Genomic DNA, 26,245 nt, shown 5'->3' with positions numbered 1-26,245 from the left:
GTAGGTCATGAATCCCTGCATTGAGCAATTGAGTTTAATGGCCCAATTCGGTGCAATTCTGAATGATAAGCATGTTACAGAGAAATTAGGAGAGATTGTTCCATTTAAAAGTTGAGTAGTGTTTTAGAGGTCATCTTCCTACAGTGACGACAGGACTCGGTCCTAGTTCCTGCAGTGGGAGCGGATATGCGTTTATATATGTTAGTCAGATGTGACGGTTGGGTGCCCACGTTTCTTGACAACCAGGAAGTCCCTTTAGTCTCCAGAGATTGCACAATGCCACAAAACAGTCCCGTCTGACTCAGGTGAGATTGAAGCAGATCAGAGAGCCGAGAACAGTTGCAAGGGTGAATTTCCAACTCAAACAGCTGCCTGCATCATTGCCTAGTAACTGTTAGACCACTGCTCTTCATTGTGTGGATGAAACAAGTACAATTCTCCACACACTCTTTGTGCTGAATATGTACCACTCAAGGCCAAAGTCATGCTTTGAAAAGTATAAACACAAAAGATTCTGCAGATGCTGAAAATCCAAAGCAACACACACAATATGCTGGAGGAACTCATCAGATCAGGCAGCATCTACGGAGAGGAATAAAGAGCTAACGTTTCAGGCTGAGACCCTTCATGAATCCTGATGAAGTATCTCAGTGTGAAAGATTGACTCTTTATTCGTTTCCATAGATGCTGCCTGTTCCTCCAGCACTTTGTGTACTTTATCCTTAAAACGTGTGTGGGGTAACTTAGATAGCCCGTGCTGTGAATGTCATTAAAACGGAGAGGATTAGGAAGAATGCACCATTGTAATTAAACCAGGCAGTGGGGGTGACAGACTTGGTTACAGGGTGTTTGGGGAGCAGTGTTCCCCGTGTCTGCTTGGGAAGGAAGCAGTGATGGGTGCTGCCTTCTTCTGGTGGTTACTCTCGATGATGGTTTGACCAGTTCTATTTACCATGCAGAATGGATGGTCTCACACCGTTGTCCTGTCAGAGGGGCGAGGAAGGAGCCTAAACATGCAACTTCACGTCTACGGCCTTACAGCCATGTTGCACACCCCCACACCAGAAACACGCGACACATCCCATGGGACAATCCACGGGCCATGTGATGTGCTCTTTACGCTCCCACACGGAACCTGCACACCCAAGCAATAACGCGCAGGCGCCATGCTCCTTGTGGAACAGTCCTTGTGACGTGGCACACCATGGATGTGGAATACCCCACGGATATGCCAGTTCCACAAGCAGTCTTGCAGTGTACCAAGGCATGAGAATGACGCAGCACTGGTTCCATTCTTGGTAGGATTTTAGATGTTGTCCAGCTGTGGAAGATTCTGGAAGAGTTAAGGAAAAAATCGCCTTGTCCTTCATCGTGTTAATGTGAAAGTGAGATGTCCCTCATCTGCAGGGAATATCGAATGCTCGGAGGGAGGTTCACTTTACTGCCGGGGTCCAGAGGATCCTTTTAGGGGGCTGGCTCCGTGTGAAAATTCAAAGTATTACAGACATTGAAAATCTAAAATTAGACCAGAAAGTGCTGTAAATGCTCTGCAAACTGAGCTGCAGCTGTCGGAACAGGTACAGAGTTTAAATGTTTAATGTCAATGACCTTTCGTCAGGACCAGGGATGGATGCAAGTTCAGGGGGAGCTGTTCTTTCAGTATCATGATCGTAGGAAACCAAACCCTAAAGATTAGCTTTATTTGTTATGTGTACATCAGAAGATACAGTGAAATATGGCGTTTGCATCAAATCAAATGAGCTAGGGTTGTGCTGGGGGCAGCCAGAAGCATCACCAATTTTCCAGTGCCAACATAGGAAGCCCACAAATAGAAAAGCAAACCTGGGTGAAGACTGTCAACCAGTCTGGGCTCCAGCACCCTAATTGGACTACAGTAGTGACTCTGTTACTGAACTGACTATCCATAGTCTTGGACCAATTATATCTTGCACCATGTAGACCACAGAACTGGAGGAAATTAAATTCTGGAAATAAATCTAGAAAATAAAAACTGACGTGCATAAATAGAATGTAAACGGGAGGGAGGGGTAGAGGGGGGCAGCACGGTAACATAGCAATTAGTGTGGCACTATTACAGCACTAGTGACCTGGTTTCAGTTCCACTGCTGTCTGTGAGGAGTTTGTATGTTCTCCCCCCCCCCCCCCCCCCCGGGTTTCCTGTGGGTGCTCCACTTGCCTCCCACATTTCAAAGACCTATGGGTTAGTAGGTTAATTGATCCTGTGAGTGCAATCAGATGGGATGGGCTTGTTACTGTGCTGTATCTCTAAATAAAAACTGAAACCAAACAGTTTTACAAGAAAATCCACCACCCTTATCCTGTCTAGCCCAATGTGACTCCAGAACATAAATTTGATTTCTAACTGCTTCTGTAAGGAATGGTTCAGGAGGCAACTCAATTTTGGGACTGATTAGGGAAGAGCCCAGATGTCAAACAAAATATTGAACCCATATTTCCACATATAATGGACGAGTGTTTGGATGGGCATCCTCTGCAGTGGCTGGCCTGTCTCATAGGCTTGGTGTGGGTCCAGTGGAGAAGCAAGAAGTGAGGTCCAGAGGAGAGTTGGAGAGTTGGGCGCCCTAACCCATTACAACGTTGGACTTGAATAAAGGCGGTTGGGACTTGGAGTAACTTTGCTCGCAGAGACAGATGATATCTTCATGCTCAGTCACTGATACAACCCAGCCTGCTGACAAGGGAGAAGAGATACGGTTCGACACAGTCGCCGGGTACTGTGGGCTGACTCAGCTGTGTGTTGTCAGGTCCCTCTGTGAATGATTGATGAACAATACTCTGCTCTACAGGCCGGGTTAGACCAGAGATCTCTTCCATCTGTTCGCCATGGCCTGTCAGTAATTATTAATGTCATGGAGAAATTATATTGCATGCCTGCTGGGGGAGGGTGGCAAATACACCGTACTTGCATTTCATGACCTCGGAATGCCCCAAAGCGCGTTGAAGCTTTTGTTTAAAATGTAGTCAATATTACAATCGATGGAATGTAGAGGCCAGTTTATAGGCCACGAGCTCCCACGGAAAGCAATATGATAATGGCCAGGCAAGTTTCCGCCACATTGATTGAGGGATAAATATTGAATGTGACACAGAGGATAACTCCGCTATTTCTTTGGAGCGTCTTGCCACAGAAAAATCCTGCGAAAGTTGACAGGTCTCGTGCGTAAGACAGCACCCTCGACAAACCTGCGTAGTCCTTCAGTACTGCTCCCTTCAGTAGACAACACGCACGAGGAAAGACTGGTGATACAGAACTGAGTTTCTGCAGTCGGAGAAGACTGAACAATCTGGAAATTCTCTTGGAGAGAGGCAGAGGGATAGATTGGTGTCGTAGTGGTTACCTCAATGCTTTACAGTATCAGCAACCCAGGTTCAAATCCTGCCACTGCCTGTAAGGAGTTTGTATATTCGCCCGTGAGTGCATGGATTTCCTCCGAGTGCTCCGGTTTCCCCCCACAGTCCAAAGACATACTAGTTGGTAGGTTAATTGGTTATTGGAAATTGTCTCTTGATTAGGCTAGAGTTAAATCGGGGGTTTGCTGGGCAGTGCAGCTCAAAAGGGCTGGAAGGGCCTATTCCACACTGAATCTCAACAAGTAATAAATTAAATATAGATCTTTGAGAGTGTGTTGGGATAGAAGAGTTTTCACACAAGGAGAGTGCAGACAATGGGGATAAGTTTAACTGTTTGGAGGAAAGTGGGAGAGTCGAGGACCAGAGAGCACAGCCTCAGAATAGAAGGACGTCCCTTTGGAACAGAGGTGTGGAGGAATTTCTTTAGCCAGAAGGACGTGAATCTGTGGAATTCATTGCCACAGACGGCAGTGGAGGCCGTCTTTGGGTATGTTTAAAGCAGAGCTTGACAGGGAGGTTTCTGAATAGGAAGCGCATCAGAAATTATGGGCAGAAGGCAGGAGAATGAGGTTGAGACAGATGATAATTCAGCATGAGTTTAGCAGTTGGTATAAATCTCTGGAGTAGGTTTGACCCCGAAACCTCCTGACTCAGAGGTAAACATTCTGCCTGCTGGACTACAACAGCTCAGGTTGATCCCAAGGTTTTTATTGATCAAACTGCCATTGATTTCTGTTCCCTTTCTGCCCTTAGTGTAAACATGAGCATCATCAGCCCTGCGATGTTTGACTAACATTCACCTCCTGACAACTATACAGTGACTGCAGCTGGCTTGGCATCATTGTTGTTTGGAACTGACTTTCCGCTTACTCTGCCTTGATTTAAAAGAAGTATTTATTCGCTTCTAAGTTTGCGCGCATTGCTGATGAGGCCCATCTGCTTGCAGGAGAGACGAATCATTTAACCTTTGCTCTTTTTCAGAGTTTGACTCGACAAAGCTGGCCCGAACGGTGTTCACAAAACTCCACGAGGTCTGCTGCAGCTGGGTGAAGGATTTGCCTTTGACGAGGAGAACGCACCCCTACTTCGAAACATCAATTCATGCCATCAAGAACATGCGAAGGAAGATGGAGGACAAACATGTCTGTCTGCCTGATTTCAACACGCTCTTTAATCTAGAGGTACGTAGATACTAATCTGATGGAGTGTGGCTTGCATCACTGAGCTTTTACTAAGTCTCATCCCAACATTGTAGATGTAAAGTAAACCCTCCAACCCCCTTTAAAAAGTGTGACCTCACCATCTATTGTAGAGAAAACATTCCATCGGGCAGAAATGAGGAGGAATTTCTTTAGCTAGAGGTGGTGAATCTGCAGAATTCATTGTCACAGATGGCTGTGGAGACCAAATCATTGGGTATATTTAAAGTGGAGGTTGATAGGTTTCTGATTAGTAAACGTGTCAAATGTTACGTGGAAAAGGCAGAGGAATGGGGTTGAGAGGATAATAAATCAGCCATGAATGGAATGGTGAGGCAGACTCGATGGGCCGACTGGCCTAATTCTGCTCCTGTGTTGCTGAAAGCAACAAATACTGGACTGAAAGTGTTATACTTGAATGCACGCAGCTTAAAAAATAAAATGGACGATCTTGAAATTCAGCTACAAATTGGCAAGTGCGATGTTGTGGCCATCTCTGAAACTTGGCTAAAGGATGGCTGCCATTGGGAGCTGAACGTCCAAGGAAATACAGAGTATCAGAAAGATAGGTTATCAGCCAGACTGGGTGGTGTGGCCCTCTTTATAAGAACTAATATTAAATCATTCGAAAGGGATGACATAGGATTGGAAGGTGTAGAGTCTATGGGTTGAGTTAAGAAACGGCAAGGGTAAAAGGACCCTAATGGCAGTTGTATACAGGCTTCCAAACAGCAGCCGGGATGTGGATTACAAATTACAGCAGGAGATGGAAAAGTCATGTCAGAAGAGCAATATCATGATAATTGTTGGGGATTTTAACATGAAAGTGGATTGGGAAAACCAGGTCAGTACTGGACCTCAAGAGAGAGTTTTTGTAGAAAGCCTAAAAGATGGCTTTTTAGAACAACTTGTTGTTGAGCTCACTAGCTCACTGCTGCATTGGGCATTCTGCAGTGATCCAGAGGTAATAAGAGAGCTTAAGATTAAGGAACCCTTATGGAACAGTGATCACAATATGGTCGAGTTCACTTTGAAATTTGAGAAGGAGAATCTAAATTCTAATGTGTCGGTATTTCAGTGGAATAAAGGAAATTACAATGGCATGAGAGGGGAACTGCCCAAAGTTGACTGGAAAGGGTCACTAGCAGGAAGGACATCAGTGCAGCAATGGCTGGAGTTTCTACAAAAAAAATGAGGGAAGTGCTAGACAGATATATTACAAATAAGAAAAAATGTTCGAATGGAAGGACAGTTACCATGGCTGACAAGTGAAGTCAGAGCCAAAGTAAAAACAAAAGAGAGGGCATACAAGGAAGCCAAACCTAGTAGGTAGATAGTGGATTGGGAAGCTTTTAAAAATTTGCAGAAGTAAACTAAGAAGGTCATTTTGAAGGAAGAGATGAATTATGAAAGCAAGTTGGCAACTAATATCAAAGAAGATACTAAAAGCTTTTTTAAGTATATAAAGGGTAAAAGAGAGTCAAGGGTGGATATAGGACTAATGCAAAATGACGCTGGAGATATTGTAATGAGAGATGCAGAGATGGCAGAGGAACTGAATGCATATTTTGCATCAGTCTTCACAATGGAAGACATCTGCAGTACACCAGACATTCAGGAGTGTCAGGGAAGTGAAGTAGGTGCAGTGAAAATTACGACTTGAGAAGGTGCTCAGGAAGTTTGAGGGTGGATAAATCTCCTGGACCTGATGGAGTACACCCTCAGGTTCTGAAAGAAGTAGCTGGAAAGATTGTGGAGGCATTAACAATGATCTTTCAAAAATTGATAGATTCTGGCATTGTACCAGGTGATTGGAAAATTGCAAATGTTACTCCACTATTTAAGAAGAGTGGGAGGCAGCAGAGAGGAATCAATCTATAGACCTGTTAGCCTAAGGTCAGTTGTTGTGAAGTTGTTGGAATTGATTGTTAGGGATGAGATTACAGAGTATCTGGAGGCACATGACAAGATAGGCCAAAGCCAGCATGGTTTCCTGAAAGGAAAATTCTGCCTGACTAACCTACTGCAATTTTTTGAGGAAATTACAAACAGGGTAGACAAAGGAGATGCAGCAGATGTGGTGTACTTGGATTTTCAGAAGGCATTTGACAAGGTGCCGCACACGAGGCTGCTTAGCAAGATGAGAGCCCATGGAATTACAGGAGAATTACTAGCATGGGTGGAGCATTGGCTAGTCGGCAGCAACCAGAGAGTGGGAATAAAGGGATCCTATTCTGGCTGGCTGCCAGTTACCAGTGGAGTTCCGCAGTGGTCAGCGTTGGGACCGTTGCTTTTTAGGATGTATGTCAATGATCTGGACTATCAGACTAATGGATTTGTGGCTAAATTTGCTGATGGTACAAAGATAGATGGAGGAGTGGATTGTGTTGAGGAAACAGAGAGCCTGCAAAGAGACTTAGATAGTTCAGGGGAATGGGTAAAGAAGTGGCAAACAAATTATTATGTTGGAAGATGTATGGTCATACACTTTGGTAGAAGAAATAAACGGGCGGACTATTGTTTAGATGGAGAGAAAATTCAAAACACAGAGATGCAAAGGGACTTGGGAGTCCTTGTGCGGGATACCCTAAAGGTTAACCTCCATGTTGAGTTGGTGGTGAAGAAGGCAAATGCAATGTTGGCATTCATTTCTAGAGGTATAGAATATAACAGCAGGGATGTGATGCTGAGGCTCTATAAGGCACTCATCAGACCACACTTGGAATATTGTGTGCAGTTTAGGGCTCCTTATTTTAGAAAGGATATACTGACACTGGAGAGAGCTCAGAGAAGATTCACAAGAATGATTCCAGGAATGAAAGGGTTACTCTATGAAGAACGTCTGGCAGCTCTTGGGCTGTATTCCCTGGGGTTCAGGAGAGTGAGGGGGGGATCTCATAGAAACATTCCAGATGTTAAAAGGCCTGATATGGCAAAGTTTTTTTTCCCATCGTAGGGGAGTCTAGGATAAGAGGGCAGGTCTTCAGTATTGAAGGATGTCCATTTAGAACAGAGATGTGGAGAAATTACTTTAGTCAGAGGGTGGTAAATCTGTGGAATTTGTTGCCACGAGATGCTGTGGAGGCCAAGTCATTGGGTGTATTTAAGGCAGAGAAAGACAGGTTCTTGATTAGCCATGGCATCAACGGGTATGGAGAGAAGGCAGGGGAGTGGGGATGACTGGAAGAATTGGATCAGCTCATGGTCAAATGGCGGAGCAGACTCAATGGCCAAATGGCCTTCTTCTCCTATATCTTATGGTCATATGGTCTGATAGAGTTATGGCATGGTGCTTGAAATTTCTTAAATTCCCTTTTATCTGTTCTTTGAAATCTTCAGTGGCTTATTTCCATCCAAAGTGGTATATATGAAGATCACTTAGCCCTGGATTCTCTTTCTTCCTTCTAGGCATGCTTTAATGTTAGGCTTTTTTTAATTCTTTTTTTTAACCACTCCTCCCTCACACTTCTGGTGAACCAAGGCTGAATTCTGAGGCCTTGCACCAATGACACCACAATACATCTTTTCTCCCCACGTCCTGTGTGACGTTGGATGACTGGGGGTTCAAGATTCAAGTTTATTTATCATGAGTCCGTTAAAACAAACAGGGAAATACGATGCTTGTGTTAACAACCAACACAGCAGAGGGTGTGCTGGGGGCAGCCTGCAAGTGTTGGCATGCATTCCTGTGCCAAGATAGGTTGCCCACAATGCCTGGCAGAACAATGCAGAACACACAGCAACATCAGCAAAACAAGCCCCATCCTTCCCTCCTTCCCACGTAATGCACAGTCCTCTAATCCCAAATCAGGTTTCTTTAGACTCCCGGCAGCTGAGAGCTGGAATCACTGGCCACTAGCCCATGGGCAGGAATGGAAGTGCCTTGTCCATGTGGACTGGTCCACTTCTACCTGATGTACAACTCAGTGGAGTCATCAGGTCCACTCCATCTCCCTCACTTGATACAATTTAAAATAGATCTGAAAACCCTGGCTCAGTTCAAGGTATGAGGAAACCCAAAAGGAGGGCTTTATCTTTACCCTGTACAGAGAGCGAATTGACACATTTCTGATTTAGAGATTTGCTTTTCACCAGTTCAAGATGTCCCAAAGCATTTTAGAGGAGTCAAGAAGTCATTACTGTGATGTGGGAAATGCAAAGGTCAGTCTGTACACAGAAAGATCCCAGGAAATCAATTGGAAACTGTGTCACCTAGTTGTACGATTTCAGGGAGCGGTGTTGTCTAGGACATGAGAACTCTTCCCTGAATTGTTTCAGGAGATCTGTAAGATCAAGGAGGACAAACAGATCATTGCTTGAACCTCTCATGTGAAAGGTGGCATTGCTGATAATGTAACGCTCCTGCAATCTGCCTCTGGAAGGTAGATAAAAGGTTGGGAGTGTGGAGAACTTCACTCACCTTAACTCTGAATGGATTCCAAAACCTATAGACTCACTTTAAAGGACTCTACAACTCACAGAGTCATAGAGAAGTACAGCACAGAAACAGGCCCTTTGGTCTATCTAGTCCATGCCAAAACCATTTAATCTGCCTAGTCCCATTGACCTGCACTAGGACCATGGCCCTCCACGCCCCTAACAACTGTGTACCTGTCCAAACTTCTCTTCAAGGTTGAAATCGAGTTCAGATACACCATTTGTGCTGGCAGCTGGTTCCACACTTTCACGACCCTCCGAGTGAAGAAGTTTCCCTTGATGTTCTCCTTAAACTTCTCACCTTTCACCCTTAACCCATGACCCCTGGTTGTAGTCCCACCCAACCTCAGTGGAAAAAGCCTGCTTGCATTTACCCTATCTATACCCCTCATCATTTTCTCAGTACTTATTATTTGCAGGCTGTCTTCTTATGCATGTTGGTCGTCTTTTTGCGTAGCTTTTCATTGATTCCTTTGTAATTCTTTGCTCTACTGTGAATGCCTACAAGAAGATCAATCTCAGGGTAGACAAAGTACAGATACTTGTATGTACTTCGATAATAAATTCACCGAATCTTGAATTTTTAAACTTTGGTTTTCATGCTTAAGTGCCCAACTGATCTTCACGCTCAGAAGTTCAAAGTAAATTTATTATGGGAGTACGTATACCTCCCAGAGATTAATTTTCTTGTGGGCATTCACAGTAAATGCAGAGAAAATGCACAGATCCGTCAGGATGAGCTGCTGTTTGTTTTCAGAATCCACTTCAGAACAGAGAGTGCACTGAGCAGAGGTAATGAATTCAAGGGATGCTGACAATGATGTGACAACAGCAGCTGTCGTAGACAATTATTTCATCAAACAGTCTGCTAGTCTCTGTGACTGGATGGTTCCTGATGGTTGAGTGTGTGGGGGGTAGGCAACAATGAAGGCAAAGGGCAAAAGGCGAGTGGGGGATCTGGAAAGATGGTGGAAAGCAGGAAATTTCAGGCTTGGGAGAAAGGCAGGGAAACAGGAGGAGGGAGGTTAGACCAGGGAGTGGTAGGGTGCGGAAGGGTTATGTATATGTGAGAGGAGGCGAGGCGAGGCTACAGGTCGGTGAAGGAACAGGTAAGGGGGAAGTCAGAAATTTACATCTGGCTGGAATGGAAGGTTGAAAAGGCAGAAGAGGTGTACGAAGTTAATGAGAGAGGTCAGAATGGCCAGACTGGTTCAAGCTGACAGTAACTCAAATAACCTCACATTATAACAGTGGTGTGCAGAAGAGCATCTCTGAACACACAGCACATCGAACCGTGAAATGGATGTGCGACAGCAACAGAAGACCGTGAACATGCACTCAGTGGCCACGTTATGACATACCTCCTGTACCCAATAAAGTGGCCACTGAGAGTGTGTTCGTGGTCTTCTGCTATTGTCGCCCACCCGCTTCAAGTTTCGAAGTGTTGTTGAAATTTGAGTTACCGTCGCCTCCCTGTCAGCCTGAACCAGTCTGGCCGTTCTCCTCTGGCCTTTCTCATTAACAAGCTGTCTCCGTCCACAGAACTGCCACTCACTGGAAGTTTTTTGCTTCTTGAACCATCCTCTGTAAACTCTAGAGACCATTGTTGTGCATGAAAATCCCTGGAAGTCAGCAGTTTCTGAGATACTCAAACCCCGTCTGATACCAACGGTCAGAGTCACTTAGATCCCATTTCTTTCCCCATTCTGAATTTTGGTCTGAACAACAACTGAACCTCTTGACCACGTCGGAATGCTTTTATGCATTGGGTTGCTGCCACATGATTGATATTTGCATTAACGAGCAGGTGTATAGGTGTACCTAATAAAGTGTCCACTGAGTGCATTTGCACAGATGATGTGTCTCTGGTGCCCATTAGCTGTTTGTTATTCCTTATAGCTTGTGGGACACATGCTGTTCAATGTGTTACCTCATTTACAAAGAGGCTTCAATTCAGAAAGATATATTTGGCTACAAATTGCTTTGGAAGTGTGACACTGCAGAGCAGGTTCACATTGCCTTTGTTTGACTCCCGGTTCTGTATCTGTTACTCCCTACAGGACCAGGAGGAACAATCCTTTTTTGCCGTGTTTGATGGGCACGGAGGGGTAGACGCCGCAATTTATGCCTCTATCCATCTTCACGTGAACCTGATTCGACAGGACATCTTCCAGGACGACCCTGCCGAAGCCTTGTGCCGTGCCTTTCGTCTCACAGACGAGCGATTTGTACAGAAGGCTGCCAGAGAGGTTTGTGATCAACGAGTGGAGAAACCTTAGCCTCAATATCGGCCATTAGACCAGGGTGGGGGCTATCTCAACATCTGAAGAAACCTTACCCTCACTATCAACTGTTTTACTTGGGGGGGGGGGTGTGCCTATCTCAAAAATCTGAAGGAACCTTACCTTCAGTATCAGCAATTTAACTGGGGAGTAGGGGCTATCTCAACACTTGGAGATACGACGCTCTTAGAATCAGCCATTTGATGGGGGGGGGGTTGTCTTTCTCAACATCTGGAGAAACCTTACACTGAGTATAAGGAGGGAGGACCTAGACAGGCCCCGTGTGTAGAGAAATATGCACTCATCTTCTTCTGAATCCATAAGGCATAGAGGCAGAATTAAGGTATTTGGCCCATTGAGTCTGCTCCGCCATTCAATCATGGCTGATTTATTTTCCCTCTCAACCCCATTCTCCTGCCTTCACCCCATAACCTTTGACACCCTGACCAATCAGGAAATTATCCACCTCTGCTGTGCCCTCTGGTCCTAGACTCCTCTCTTCCAGGGGAGTCTAGGACAAGAGGGCACTGTCTCAGAATTGAGGGACATCTATTTAGAACAGAGGTGAGGAAAAATTTCTTTGGCCAGAGAGTGGTGAATCTGTGGAATTCCTTGCCACAGACTGCTGTGCAGGCCAAGTCACTGAGTCTGTTTAAGATGGAGGTGGACAGGTTCTTCAAAGATTATAGAGAGAAGGCAGGAGAACGAGGTTAAGAATCAGTGAAAAACTGCACACAAGGTGGGCAAACAACCCATGTGGAAAGGACAACAAACTGCAAACACAAAGGAGGAAAAAAGCCAAAATAATGACAGCAAGTAAGTAAGCAATAAATATTGACAGCATAAGATGAAGAGTCCTTCAAAGTGAGTCCATAGGTTGTGGGAACAATTTAGTGTTGAGGTGAGTGAAGTTCCCCACTCTGGTTCAAGAGCCTGATGGTTGAGAGGGTAATAACTAGTAGAAATCCAAAGCAACACACACAAAATGCTGGAGGAACTCAGCAGGTCAGGCAGCATCTATGGAGAGGAATAAACAGTCGATGTTTCCAGCGGAGACCCTTCTCCAGGGGTAATAATTGTTCTTGTGCCTGGATGGTGGAAGTTTTTCATGATGGATGCTGCTTCCCTGTTACAGGTGTGTGTGTGTGTGTGTGTGTGTGTGTGTGTGTGTGTGTGTGTGTGAGAGAGAGAGAGAGAGAGAGAGAGTAAGTGTGTGTGAGTGTGTGTGAGTAAGTGTGTGCGTGTGTGTGTAAGTGTGTGTGTGTGAGTGTGAGTGAGTGCGTGTGAGAGAGTGAGTGTGAGTGAGTGTGTGTGTGAGAGGGTAAGTGTGTGTGAGAGAGAGTGTGTGTGCGTGAGTGTGAGTGTGTGTGAGAGTATGAGAGAGTGTGTGTGAGTGTGTGTGAGAGTATGAGAGAGTGTGCATGAGTGTGAGAGAGTGTGTGTGTGTGAGGGTAAGTGTGTGTGTGTGAGAGTGTGTGTGTGCATGTGTGTGAGAGAGAGTGCATGAGTGTGTGAGAGAGTGTGTGTGTGAGAGTGTGCATGAGTGTGTGTGTGCGTGAGAGTGTGAATGTGTGAGAGAGAGTGTGTGCGTGAGTGTGTGTGTGTGGGTAAGTGTGTGTGTGTGAGAGTGTGTGTGTGCATGTGTGTGAGAGAGAGTGCATGAGTGTGTGAGAGAGTGTGTGTGTGAGAGTGTGCATGAGTGTGTGTGTGCGTGAGAGTGTGAATGTGTGAGAGAGAGTGTGTGCGTGAGTGTGTGTGTGAGAGGGTAAGTGTGTGTGTGCATGAGTGTGTGAGTGTGCGTGTGTGTGCATGAGTGTGTGTGTGTGTGTGTGTGAGAGAGAGTGTGTGTGCACGTGAGTGTGCGTGCATGCGTGTGTGTGTGTGTTGCTCAGGGTAAACCTGAAGGAACACTCACTTTTCTGTGTTTAGGAAGCTCAGGAACAACAGGGATGGGTGTGTAAGACACACGTAACTTTGATGCTAACCTATAGCTGTTTCATTCTGATCCCCCCTCCCCACCAGAACCTGCGGTGCGGCTCCACCGGGGTGGTGACCTTCCTACGGGGGAACATGCTGCACGTGGCCTGGCTTGGGGACTCACAGGTCATGCTGGTCCGAGGAGGCCAGGTCATCGAACTCATGAAGCCGCACAAACCTGAGAGAGAGGTAACTGGGGGCACATTACGTTGGATTAACACATCCCGTTGGGGGGGGGGGGTCAGACAGAAATCACACTTGCCTCAGACTCAGAATGTGTTGAGGGACTGGTGCTACAGCTCATAAGACCATAAGATATAGGAGCAGAAGTAGGCCATTCAGCCCATCGAGTCTGCTCCACCATTCAATCCAATTATTCCAGTTGTCCTCACTCCCCTGCCTTCTCCCCATACCCTTTGATGGCCTGGCTAAGCAAGAACCTGTCTATTTCTACCTTAAATACACCCAATGACTTGGCCGCCACCGCTGTCTGTAAGGAGTTCTGCCTGTGACCGTGTGGGTTTCCTCCCAGTGGTTCGGTTTCCACCCACATTCCAGCGACGTATGGGTTAGTAGGTTCATAGGTTACATGGGTGTAATTGGGCCGGAAGGTCCTGTTAACGTGCTGTATCTCTAAATTTAAAATATGTAAAACCTCTCAAAGTCTGTCTACCTGAAAACCCACCTCTAATCCCACCTCCGAGGTTTTGTAGCGGCGCAGCAGCAGTTTTCCATTTCTTCTCCCCCTTTTGCTCTTTCAGGATGAAAAGCAGAGGATCGAGGCGCTCGGAGGCTGTGTGGTCTGGTTCGGGGCCTGGAGAGTTAATGGAAGTCTTTCTGTCTCCAGAGCAATTGGTGAGGCTTTTAATCTGGAAACCCATTATCTGCTTTTTCTGCTGTCCACCCACACCTCGCAGTGACACCCACAGAGACACACAGAGCCTTCTGCTGCATAGGATGTACAGCCCATGTTGTCCATCTTCATCCATCCTGGGACTGGGGCTCCATAGAATAATCCTCCCACTCCCTTTCACACCTCCCCATTCCTTTCCTCCCCAGCTTCCCTCAAATCAATTCCTTCGACTTGCCTCAACCACTTAATATGGCAGCTGGCGTTTTCAGCCCTTTCTGGGTGGAGACATTATTCCTGAATTCTGCAATTTATTATTGATTACCATGTGTAATCAAACCCTTAGTTCTGTTCTCAGTCGCATGTTAAGTAATAAGTAAAATTATTATCAATACGTCACCTTCAGCTTCATTTTCTTGCAGGAAGATAAAGAAATGCAATAGAACCAAAGGAAAACGGCACAAAGACTGACGGACTGCCAATGTGCAAAAGACGGAAAACTGTGCAAATAGAACTGAGAACGAGCTGTAGAGTCCTTGAAGCAGAGCCTGTAGGTTGTGGAATCAGTTCAAAGTTAAAGTGAGTGACACACACAAAACCCTGAAGGTACTCAGCATTTGTCCTGATGAAGGGTCTCAGCCTGAAATGTCGACTGTTTATTCCCCTGCAGCCTGACCCACTGAGTTCCTCCAGCAATTTGTGTCTGTCACTCTGGACGTCCAGCATCTGCAGAAACTATTGGTGTTTAAGAGCTGAGGAGAGTGATGTTATCCACACCGGTTCAGGAGCCTGATGGTTGAAGGTTAATAACAGTTCCTGAACCTGGTGCTGTGGGACCTGAGGCTCCTGTACCTCCTGCCTGATGGTAGTAGCATGAAGAGAGCGTAGCCTGTTTGATGGGGGTTCTTGATGATGGATGCTGTGTTCTTGTTACAGCATTCCTTGTAAATAGGCCCAAGATGTTGAACTGACCTTTTAATCTACTCTAAAATCAATCTAACCCTTCCTTCCCACATATCCTTCCATTTTTCTTTCATTCATGTGCCTATCTAAAAGCCTCTTCAACGTCCCTAACATATTTGCTCCTATCACTACCCCTGTCAAAACATTCCACACATCTCCTACTCTCTGTGTAGAAAAACTATCCCCGATGCTTTACTTTGAACACTTTATCATTATGCCCCCTCATATTAGCCAATCGTGCCATGGAGAAGAGTCTCTGACAATTCACTCGATGTATGCATTTTATCACCTATCAAGTCACCTCTCATCCAAAAGTGCAGAGAGCTCTGCCTGTGATGGACTGGGTTGTATCAACCACTTTCTGTAGAGAAATAGCAACATCTTTGCCACATCCACCCAATCAGATTGCTTCAGGGTCGAAGACTGGTGTCAGGTGGTTCCTCATCTTTGTCAATCATTCCCGATTTTAATCAATATGATTTTATTTCTCACTCTCAAATTTCTATAAGTTCTTTACAGAGACAACAACTACCAGTCACTCTGACTGTGACCAAGTGAGGGACACTAGATTATTCATTGAGCTATTGCCTCTTTATTGCCTGCTCTAGGGAACATATTCTCCCCACTCAATTATTGTCAACATTCCACAGTTTATCGTTTCAACCCAGATGTAGATGCAAATCACTGTTATGTAGGTGATGCATCAGGTAAGTGAGAGAACATGAGGTTCAGGAACAGTTTTCGCTCTACAACCACCAGGCTCCTGAACCAGCATGGATAGCTTCAACCATCTCAATGCTGAACTGACTCCACAACCTACAGACTCACTTTCAAGGACTCTGTACAACTCATTCTCAATATTATTTACTTATTTATTCATTCATTATTATTATTTGTGGGGGTTTTTTTGTATTTGTATGGTTTATCTTCTTTTGAACATTGGCTATTTGTTTCTGTGTGTCTTTCATTGATCCTGTTGCATTGGTTTTCTCTACTGTGAACGTTGGCAAGAAAATGAGTTTCATGCTGGTATATAGTGATGTATACAGACTTTGATAATAAATGTACTTTAAACTTTGAATTTAATCTTTGGGCGCCCTTCACTATCACTGAAATATCCTCCTGACTTTGAGGAAAACTGAAGGGCAGATTTCTGGACCAGAGTTCGCAGTGGTAACCCCCCTGAGCAAATCTAGAAATGGTCAGGGTCACTTACAGTGCTTTGTGGACATTGTGCATTACTACAAAGGTGTTTGCCAGGGCTCAGTTTACAGCAGTGTTGCCTTCCTGAGTCTTAGAAAAGTACAGCAGAGTAACAGGCCCCTCAGCCCATCTTGTCCATGGCAAAATATTATTTGGCCTAGTCCAATCAACCTTCACCTAGACCAAGGCCCTCCATACCACTGCCATCCAATGTGCCTCTCCAAACTTCTCTTAAATGTTCAAATTGAACCCTCGTTGGGGCAGCATGGTGGCATAATGGTTAGGGCAACCCCTTACTGTACAGATGGCCCAGATTCAATTCCCGCCCCCATCTGTACTTCCTCTCTGTGACTGGTTTCCTCCCACAGTCCAGACATACCAGTTGGTCATTGTAAACTGGCCTGTGATCAGGCTCGGGTTAAATCAGGGATTACTAGCTCAAGGGCCAGGAAGGGTTCCTTCACACTGTGTCTCATTAAATAAGATCCACCATGTTGGCGGCAACATGTTCCATCGTCTGAGAGAAGTTGTTCCCCTCTGGTACTAGTTTCACCCAACCTTCTTCATCCTTCTCATCCCACCCAACGTTCATCCTTCTCATCCCACCCAACCTTCATCCTTCTCATGTCACCCAACGTTCATCCTTCTCATGCCACCCAACCTTCATCCTTCTCATGTCACCCAATGTTCATCCTTCTCATCCCACCCAACCTTCATCCTTCTCATCCCACCCAACCTTCATCCTTCTCATGTTACGCAACCTTCATCCTTCTCATGTCACCCAACGTTCATCCTTCTCATGCCACCCAACCTTCATCCTTCTCATCCCACCCAACCTTCATCCTTCTCATGTCACCCAACGTTCATCCTTCTCATGCCACCCAACCTTCATCCTTCTCATGTCACCCAATGTTCATCCTTCTCATGTCACCCAACCTTCGTCCTTCTCATCCCACCCAACGTTCGTCCTTCTCATCCCACCCAACGTTCATCCTTCTCATCCCACCCAACCTTCATCCTTCTCATCCCACCCAACCTTCATCCTTCTCATGTCACCCAACCTTCATCCTTCTCAATCCACCCAACCTTCGTCCTTCTCATCCCACCCAATGTTCATCCTTCTCATCCCACCCAACCTTCATCCTTCTCATGTCACCCAACCTTCATCCTTCTCAATCCACCCAACCTTCGTCCTTCTCATGTCACCCAACCTTCATCCTTCTCAATCCACCCAACCTTCGTCCTTCTCATCCCACCCAATGTTCATCCTTCTCATCCCACCCAACCTTCATCCTTCTCATGTCACCCAACCTTCATCCTTCTCAATCCACCCAACCTTCGTCCTTCTCATCCCACCCAACCTTCATCCTTCTCATCCCACCCAGCATTCATCCTTCTCATGTCACCCAACCTTCATCCTTCTCATCCCACCCAACCTTCATCCTTCTCATGTCACCCAACGTTCGTCCTTCTCATTTCACCCAACCTTCGTCCTTCTCATCCCACCAACCTTCATCCTTCTCATGTCACCCAGCGTTCATCCTTCTCATGTCACCCAACCTTCGTCCTTCTCATCCCACCCAACCTTCGTCCTTCTCATGTCACCCAACCTTCGTCCTTCTCATCCTCCCCAACCTTCATCCTTCTCATCTCACCCAAGTGAGACTAGTCTTCAGGAACATCCTCTGACTGGGACATTTTGTGGTAATGAAAGGAGCTTTCTAAAATGCCTCAAACATTTCACCTTTCACCTTCACCCTATGACCTCTAGTATTAGTCTCGCCCAGCCTCCATAGAAAAAGCCTGCTTACCCACTCTTTTGCCCTTCATAATTTGTACACTTCCATCAAATCTCCCCTCATTCTCCTACACTCTAGGGAATAAAGTCCTGGCCTATTCAACCTTTCCCTATAACTCAGGTCCTCAAATCCTGGCAATGCCTTCTAAGTTTCACCTATCACCCTTAACCCACGACCTCTATGTTTTGTCCCACCCAAGTGAGACTAGCCTTTCAGGAACGTTTTTCAACCGGACATCATGCAGTAATGAAAGTGGCTCTCTAGAGTGGACAAACACTGAGGTGACAGTGTGTCGCTGTGCCTGCCAATCTTGTCACTGAGGTCATCAGAACGTTTGTGTAAGTTGTTTCTGTGCTATCTGCTCTGACTAACCCACCTTTGTCCGATTGTCTCAGGGGACGCTGAGCACAAGCCATACATCTGCGGAGAAGCAGACAGTGACTCGACCTTGCTGGACGGGACCGAGGACTACCTCATCCTTGCCTGCGATGGCTTCTACGACACCATGGAGCCAGAGGAGGCAGTCAAGGTGGTGGCTGAGCACCTAAAGGAGAACAACGGTGACAGCAGCATGGTGGCCCACAAGTTGGTGGCGTCGGCACGGGACGCAGGCTCCAGCGACAACATCACTGTCATCGTGGTCTTCCTACGGGACCTGAGCGTGCCACCCGGGGAGGAGGAGGCCAATGGCGACTCCAAGTGGTCGGGCAACTCCTTCGACGGCGCCCAGGGTGATGGCGGGGACGATAAGGAGAACCAGGGTGACTTCCAAGGCCCGTGGGTGCAGCATCCTTTTGGGGGTGGCTCGGAGCTGGCCCAGGAAACTCGCGAGGATTCGCTCACGGACAGAACTAGTCTGGCTCTGGGGCCTCAGCTCCTCCTCCTCCGTGACCAAGGTTCCCAAGCAACGGGAGCCAGTGCCAAGGATTCTCCTGCACCACAGCACAGACCGAAGAGGTCCGATCTGCCCAGTGCGGAGCTGCCACTATCAGCCTTGCAGGAACGCAGGGACTTTGACGTGGGCGAGGCCTGGCACCAGAAGCCGTCGCCCGTGCGCCACGTCAGGAGCCAGAGCAGCAGGGCGGAGAGGCCGGCTCCTCTCTGCCCAGCCACCGAGGAAATTCCTGCGGCAGCCCACAGGACCTCCTGCACAGTAAGCCAGCACGGACAGCAGGCAGCCACATCGCCGCAGCACTGCGCACCCCTCCCGGCTCGAAGGCACAGCGGCAAAGCCAGTGCTGGGCCAAGCAGCTGGAATCGCAAGGGGGTGACACACAGGCAGAGGAAAGTGGGCAGTATACGTCACTCGGGGTGGGCTGGCGTCAACTGGCACAGGCAGATGCCGACCAGTTTACGTGGCGTCTGTCTACTCCAGCAGTAACGGTTAGGTGTAGTTCCACAATTAGTAGACTATTCAGCACCCTGCCCCCTTCTCGCAGACACCCCTTGCTTCTCTAGCTTACCTACAGTTCAAATAAATAGTCAGCACGCTGCCCTGTGTAGAGTAGCCGAAGCCTCAGGCAGCCCCTAAAGGGAACATAACCTGTTTCTGTTGCTAGACAGGCTTCACCGCGGTGATTCTTGTGACTAAGGAAACCCCTCAACTGCATGGAACCCCCTGCCTGACACTGACTAGGTGGTGTGGGTCAGGATGTGAAGCAGAAAGCATGTATCTGGGGTTCTCCTAAATACACACCTACCGAACAGGCAAGAAGTTCCCTGCCTACTCTTGGGATGGGGGCCACCGCTGGGCAATGCTGACCATTTATAAAGCCCTCCCCCCTCCCCCCCCACCCCCGAAGATGGTGGGGGTGGTGAGGGGGGATCTCTTTGAACTGCTGGTCCAATCCAACGAGCTGGGCCACGTCAGAGGCCGGTTCAGAAGCGGCCACATTAGGTTTGGGGTGGAGTCAAACTGAGGCCGTTTGCCATGTTTTCTTCCTTGAAGGAAACAAAGAGTTTTCATGGCAGCCAAGAATCTCATTCAAAGACTTATTTCCTGACCCAATCGCAAATTGTCTGTGGTGAGATTAGAACATGCATTCTTTAGATTATCAGTCTAGTAGACCAGGGTTTCTCAATTTGGATATTCTCAATATTATTGGTCTATGGCTTAAAAACGGTTGGGAACTCCTGCTATAGACACTCCTCAATTCTTAACGTTTTTCTCCCACCCCAAATGAAGCCCTCTCTAGGGCTCAGCTTCATTTTTGTGTGAACTATCTCCAGCTGGTCTGGTGAGTGACTCTCACATGCAGTCCCACCCCTGCTGCCTCTTCCAGTGTCCCCAGGCCTTCCCTGAACCAGGAAGCCCGATGAGACCCCCGTTCAGATACCCCCTCATTGTAAAACTTAGTCACAAAGTGGGAAAAGACCTGGCCTGCGGGACATGAACCAATTGTGGAAGTGGAGGTGGAGAGGTGAATTGGGGTGGCATTAAATATGTCAGTCTGTGTAACTCAAGGAAATACAGTAATCAAGACACTCTTAGCATTCAGTAGTTAAAAGTATTTAGATGTCTCTTGCTGTAGAATTCATTTGAACCTAATCAACTCCATTTTCAGACAAATTATTCGCACATCCATAAAAAGCTTTTCCTAACAGACTCTGTAATAGCTGAGTAACACACACATTGAAACATTGAGTAGCTGTCCTGTTAGAAACTTATCAGATCAGTGCACTCCAAACACCAATAGTAGCAATCCCATCAAACCAATGCAAGCTGGTTGAAATTTACAACATATTCTCTCAACAAACTAAAGGTAATTCTGTAAGGTGTATGAAGCGTTAGTAGTTGCTCATCACACACCTGTATAAGTACTGTGCTAACCCACTGTTCACTTGCAATGGAACTTGCACCACTTCCTGCCTTGGCCCACCTGTACTTAGCGTACCACACCCCGGAGCGTGGTCTAACTGTTTCACTTCACCTGTATCGATACTCCAGCCATTCAACCAAGTTAGTACTGGTCTGACTGTGCATCCATATGGCGTTTGTGGTCTGACTGTAGTCCACGACAGTACTGATGCCTACAACAGTCCAATGATACACCTGCACAGGTATCCATGATGGTCTGACACTACTTGTTCGTAATTCCTGTGCTGGCACCATTAACAGTCTGACAACAAGAGTGTCTGCAGGTACTGACTGTACACCTGTAGCAGCTCGACTGTACTGCTCTGACTGCCTGTCATTATACATTATACCTGTGCCAGTTCGACTGCACACCTATGTGTGGGACCGTACCAGTCTGACCCCCAAACTACTCCAAATGCAATGTTATCTGTTAGTTGTGCAGGAACTGATTACATCTGCAGCAGTCTGAGAGTACAGTTCTGTTCTCGTGTACCAGTTCCACACTTTAGAGCAATCTTGTTTTGTAACACGCAGTGTTTAAATGAATTCAGCTGGTGGTAGCAAGTAGTCTTTAACTTGGTTTGATTTTCTGTGCCCTTATTTGCTGCTTGTTCGAGTAACTAAAACTCCCCTCCAACTACTATCAATATTTCTTGTTGTAATTTTTAATGGTATTTCTGGTGACTATAATGTAAAAATTATATATATATATATAAAATAATCCAAACTCAACAAGAGGTGACTATTGTAATTATCTGTTTTGTCTGTATACATTTTGTGTTCTCTGTAATCTGTGCCGTGTATTGAAAATGGTGGAGCACTTTGTATTATCATAAACAAAGTTAACAAGCCTTTCACGATTAAAGGGATTGGACCAGTTTGACGAGCCCTTCTTTACTTGGCAGGCTGCAGTATTGTTGGGGAGGGAGGCTGAAATTCTGTCTCCATGCTTTAAATCAAGCTTGGCATTTGCCATGTTCAGTCACACAACTATCCGTCACTCCCTTACTCTCCCTGGGTCTGTAATTGAATGGGTAGAAACTTGGAACACCTTAGCCCGCCACCTTTTAGAAATATCTTCACCACAGTTTGAGAAAATTGTGAAAAATCAGCCATCACCTGAAGGGAAATAAAAACCTTTTCCCAAGAAAAAAATTAAAATAAATCCCCAGTGTCTCCTTGCCAGGCCTGTCCAGCTGAAAACACGTGGTACACACTGGAATTCAGAAGAACAAGGGAAGAGCTCATGAAGCCTATCAAATGTTGAAAGACCTAGATAGAGTGGATGTGGAGAGGATGTTTCCAATAGTGGTGGAGTCTAGGACCAGGGGGCACAGGCTCAGTAAATGTCCCTTTAGAACAGAGATGACAAGGAACTGCTGTAGCCAGAGGGTGGTGAATCTGTGGGATTCATTGCCGTGGACGCCAAGTATATTTAAAGTGGAGGTTGATAGGTTCTTGATTAGTAGGGGGCCTCAAAGATTACAGGGCGAAAGGCAGGAGAATGGGGTTGAGAGGGATAATAAATCAGCCATGATGCTCCACGGGTGGAGCAGACTCAGTGGGCTGAATGGCCTCATTCTGGTCTTGTGTCTAATGGATTTCTTTCCAGGAGGTGTGGAAGCTACTTTAGCTGGCTGGTATCTCAAGCGTAAAGTGCTGGCACCGTCACCATACTGAGACTCCATATGAACAGATCGAATTAGATATGTTCGCCAGTGTTGCGGTCTCTTCAGTATCAACAAACTGGTAGAATAGTCCTGAATTATAGGATATTTAGTAAATGTGGAACATTATCTAGTGAATAGAAACAAAAATCTCTGTTTCTGTTAGAGTATAATTAGGAAATTGCTCTTCTTAGTTTAGACTTCACGATTCTGCTAAAATTTACTTGCATAACACAAATGTAAAAATCTTCCTTGGACTAGTGCACAGAGGGTGCTATAAAAACACAAACCACATCTTTGTCTCTTTCCATTTAAGAATATTAAAGAATGGTAACCAGGTATTGTTTTATTAAAACAACTGAAGATGATTTTACCATTCCTTTAAATGGATCCTTAGAAAAGGCACCCAAGAAACCATTTTAGAAAGACAAGATTCTGCGGTTGCTGGAAAGTCCAGAGTAACACACACAGAATTCCTAGCTTCCTCCCCCATCCTTTCCAGTCCTGATGAAAGGTCTCCGCCTGAAATATCGACTGTTTATCCCTCTCCATAGACGCTGCTTGACCTGCTGAGCTCCTCCAGCATTTTGTGTGCTCTCCAAACCATTCCTACTCAACCACACAACATGTTGAATCTTTGTTGTTAAAATATTTTTATTAAATCCTATTTTAATCTGTGACCTTAAAAGGCATAATTTAAAAGCTTTGCAAGGTTCAAAGTCAAGCTTAACGTCATGATGCACAAGTATATGCATGCACAGGAGTAATAAAGAACTTGCACGGGCACACGCCAGCATGAATATGCCAGTGCCTGAAGACCCAAACTTTAAAACAACAATTCCTGGCAAGTTCAAAACTGCATCATTATAGGAAGCTTTAGACAGGGTGCAGAGGAGATTTACCAGAGTGCTGCCTGGATTAGAGAGCAAGTCCTATGAGGATAGGTTGAATGAGCCTTACTCTGGAGAGGAGGATGAAGGCTGACTTGATTGAGGTGGACAAGATGATAAAAGGCATCGATTGAGGACAGCCAGGCACTGTTTTCCCATAATAGAAATGGCGTAATTGAAGACATTGGGAGGTACCTCGAAGATGGCGGGGACGTCAGAGGTAGGGTTATTTTTAAACGGAGAGTGATAGGGATGCACTGCCGGGAGTGGTGCTAGAGACAGAGTACAGGATATTCACAGCGTTTAAGAGAGTCTTAGGCAAATAGATGAAAGAAAAAGTGGAGGGCTATATGAGGGGGGGTGAGAGGGTTAGATAAATCTTGGGGTAAGTTAAAGGGACAGTGTACACTATAGGCCAAAGGCGCTGTGTTGTTCTATGCATCAGCTGGCTGTCCACAACAGCTAAATCACTCACATTTAAGGTATAAAAATATACAAGAGGAAAATAAAAAGGTAATGATTATGGATAATGCTTTTGATGTTAAAATGGAACTGTTGGGTCCCGTGTATGGTTACCTCAAACCTTAACTGTCAGACAGGAGATCAATGCTACATAATTTCTACCCATTAAATTATATATAATGACATTCAATTGCTCTTCTGCTTTGAATATCTGTGAGTCATCTGTGAGGTGACTCACACAGTTCCAGACTGCAGTAATAGGTTTTTAAAAAGTATACAGTTTGTATCAATTCCTTGGAAGTAATTATTTTGAAAGTCTGCAATTTCCATATTCCAGACAATTGATGGGGAATGGATAAGGGAACAAGGTCACAACATGAATTCTGACAGTTTTGTCGTCATGTGAAATTCTCTCATCTGCCTTTTATTTATTTCAAAACACTGGAATCTCCATGGCTTTATTGCTGAGAAACCCTCTCCACCACGCCCCCTCCAAATCATATTTCAGTATTTTATCGGCAATATGGAAGAGTTGCCAGTGAACAAATGAACTACTCCAGACTCTCAACACCAAAAGTTTTCCTTTTTACTAATCACCCCTAATACCCGCCCTTTTCAATCACATTCTTGCCACAGAACTCATGGACTCAAGAAAACATTAAATAACGTGGCAGGAACGTATGTTCGATCAGAAAGTAAGAGCAAAAGAAACATGAAAAATTGAAACATATAAGATTATTAAGGGATTGGACACGCTGGAGGCAGGAAGCATGTTCCCGCTGATGGGCGAGTCCAGAACTAGAGGCCACAGTTTAAGAATAGGGGGTAGGCCATTTAGAACAGAGATGCGGAAAAACGTTTTCACCCAGAGAGTGGTGGATCTGTGGAATGCTCTGCCCCAGAAGGCAGTGGAGGCCAAGTCTCTGGATGCATTCAAAAGAGAGTTAGATAGAGCTCTTTTAGAAAGCGGGGTCAAGGGATATGGGGAGAGGGCAGGAACAGGATACTGATTGTGTATGATCAGCCATGATCATAGTGAATGGTGGTGCTGGCTAGAAGGGCCGAATGGCCTACTCCTGCACCTACTGTCTATTGTCTATAAAAGCCACTCAATGTGACCAAGTGAGGTTATTTAAAACATGAACACATCCCATTAAGTTGGCAATATTGCATTCTGGATCACACTCCTGCCAGAAAAAAAAACTAATATCAATAAAAATTTATGATTTGGCTAATTTTATTTTTGGTGGGGAAAAAAAAGAGCAGCATGTTGCATTACAGCACCAGCGATTAGTATTGAATTTCCAGCAATGTCTGTACACCTCCCATGACCATGTGGGCTTCCTCCGACATTCCAAAGATATAGGGTTAGTAGGTTAATTGGTCACATGAGTGTATTTGGGCAGCACAGCCTGTTGAGGCCAGTAAGGGCCTGATAATATATTTCTAAATTGAAAAGAAAAGCATGATGATGTCATGATTTCCTCTTGAATAATTTTCACTCCATGAGGCCAGATCCATGCCATGGACAGACTCAACGGAGCAGCAGAGTTGCTCGGAAGCCATATGCCTGATCTGGCAGTGCTTTGATTAAAAAGTTGTCTTTTTTCCTTTTACTTTATTCTCATAATCAGTGCAAACTTGGTCTCAAAGCAGCTCTCTGACACTTCTGTCACGCAGCTTGCTATGAGTAGGAAGGAGGAGGTTAGATTGTGCCAATTTCCTTCAGCTTGACCTTTACGGAGAAGAAAAAGTGTCAGTAGGAATGTGTATTAACATGCACCAGCCCATTGTGCTGTTCTAAATGTGTACCAACATCCGAACACTTGGATCCACAGTTACTAGGAAAGAGAGACTCTGCCTTGTACCATTTCACCATTTTGCTCTAGGTTAGGATATCAAGAAATAAAGGTGGGTCTTTTTCCAGTCATTGTTGCAACACAGGAAAAATAGCAAACTTCTGGAGGAACACACACACATGAGCTGGAGGAATCTAACAAGTCACACTGTATCTATGGAGGGGAATAAGCAGGAATGGAAAAGAAGGGGGAGTAGATAGAGTGGCATCCTTTTAGGATGGACATGAGGAGCAAAGTCTCTAGCCAGAGAGTGGTGAATCTGGAATTCATTGCCACAGGCAGCTGATAAGGCCAAATCATTGTGTATATTTACAGCAGAGGTTGATAGATTCTTTAATCAGGGCACAAAGGAATACAGGGAGAAGGCAGGAGACTGGGGCTGAGAGAGAAAATGGATCAGCCATGAT

At 45.6% G+C, this 26,245-nt stretch overlaps 1 protein-coding gene across 4 annotated transcripts in view; it reads left to right on the top strand.

Moving 5' to 3' along the window:
* The window catches only part of ppm1e (protein phosphatase, Mg2+/Mn2+ dependent, 1E), a 152,985-nt gene extending 131,146 nt beyond the window's left edge, over positions 1-21,839 (top strand). For all 4 annotated transcript variants that reach the window (XM_059973596.1, XM_059973598.1, XM_059973599.1 and 1 more), the window contains exons 3-7: positions 4,375-4,574; positions 11,090-11,278; positions 13,334-13,477; positions 14,050-14,143; positions 18,499-21,839. In XM_059973596.1, coding sequence (XP_059829579.1) covers positions 4,375-4,574; positions 11,090-11,278; positions 13,334-13,477; positions 14,050-14,143; positions 18,499-19,484 — 1,613 coding nt within the window. In that variant the 3' untranslated portion in view covers positions 19,485-21,839. The remainder of the gene's footprint in view (positions 1-4,374; positions 4,575-11,089; positions 11,279-13,333; positions 13,478-14,049; positions 14,144-18,498) is intronic.
* The last annotated feature ends 4,406 nt before the right edge of the window (positions 21,840-26,245 follow it).

This window comes from Hypanus sabinus, chromosome 6, assembly GCF_030144855.1.
Source record: "Hypanus sabinus isolate sHypSab1 chromosome 6, sHypSab1.hap1, whole genome shotgun sequence".
NCBI lineage: Eukaryota > Metazoa > Chordata > Chondrichthyes > Myliobatiformes > Dasyatidae > Hypanus > Hypanus sabinus.
Note: the sequence above shows the minus strand (reverse complement) of the source record. Positions and strands in the feature narration are given on the sequence as shown.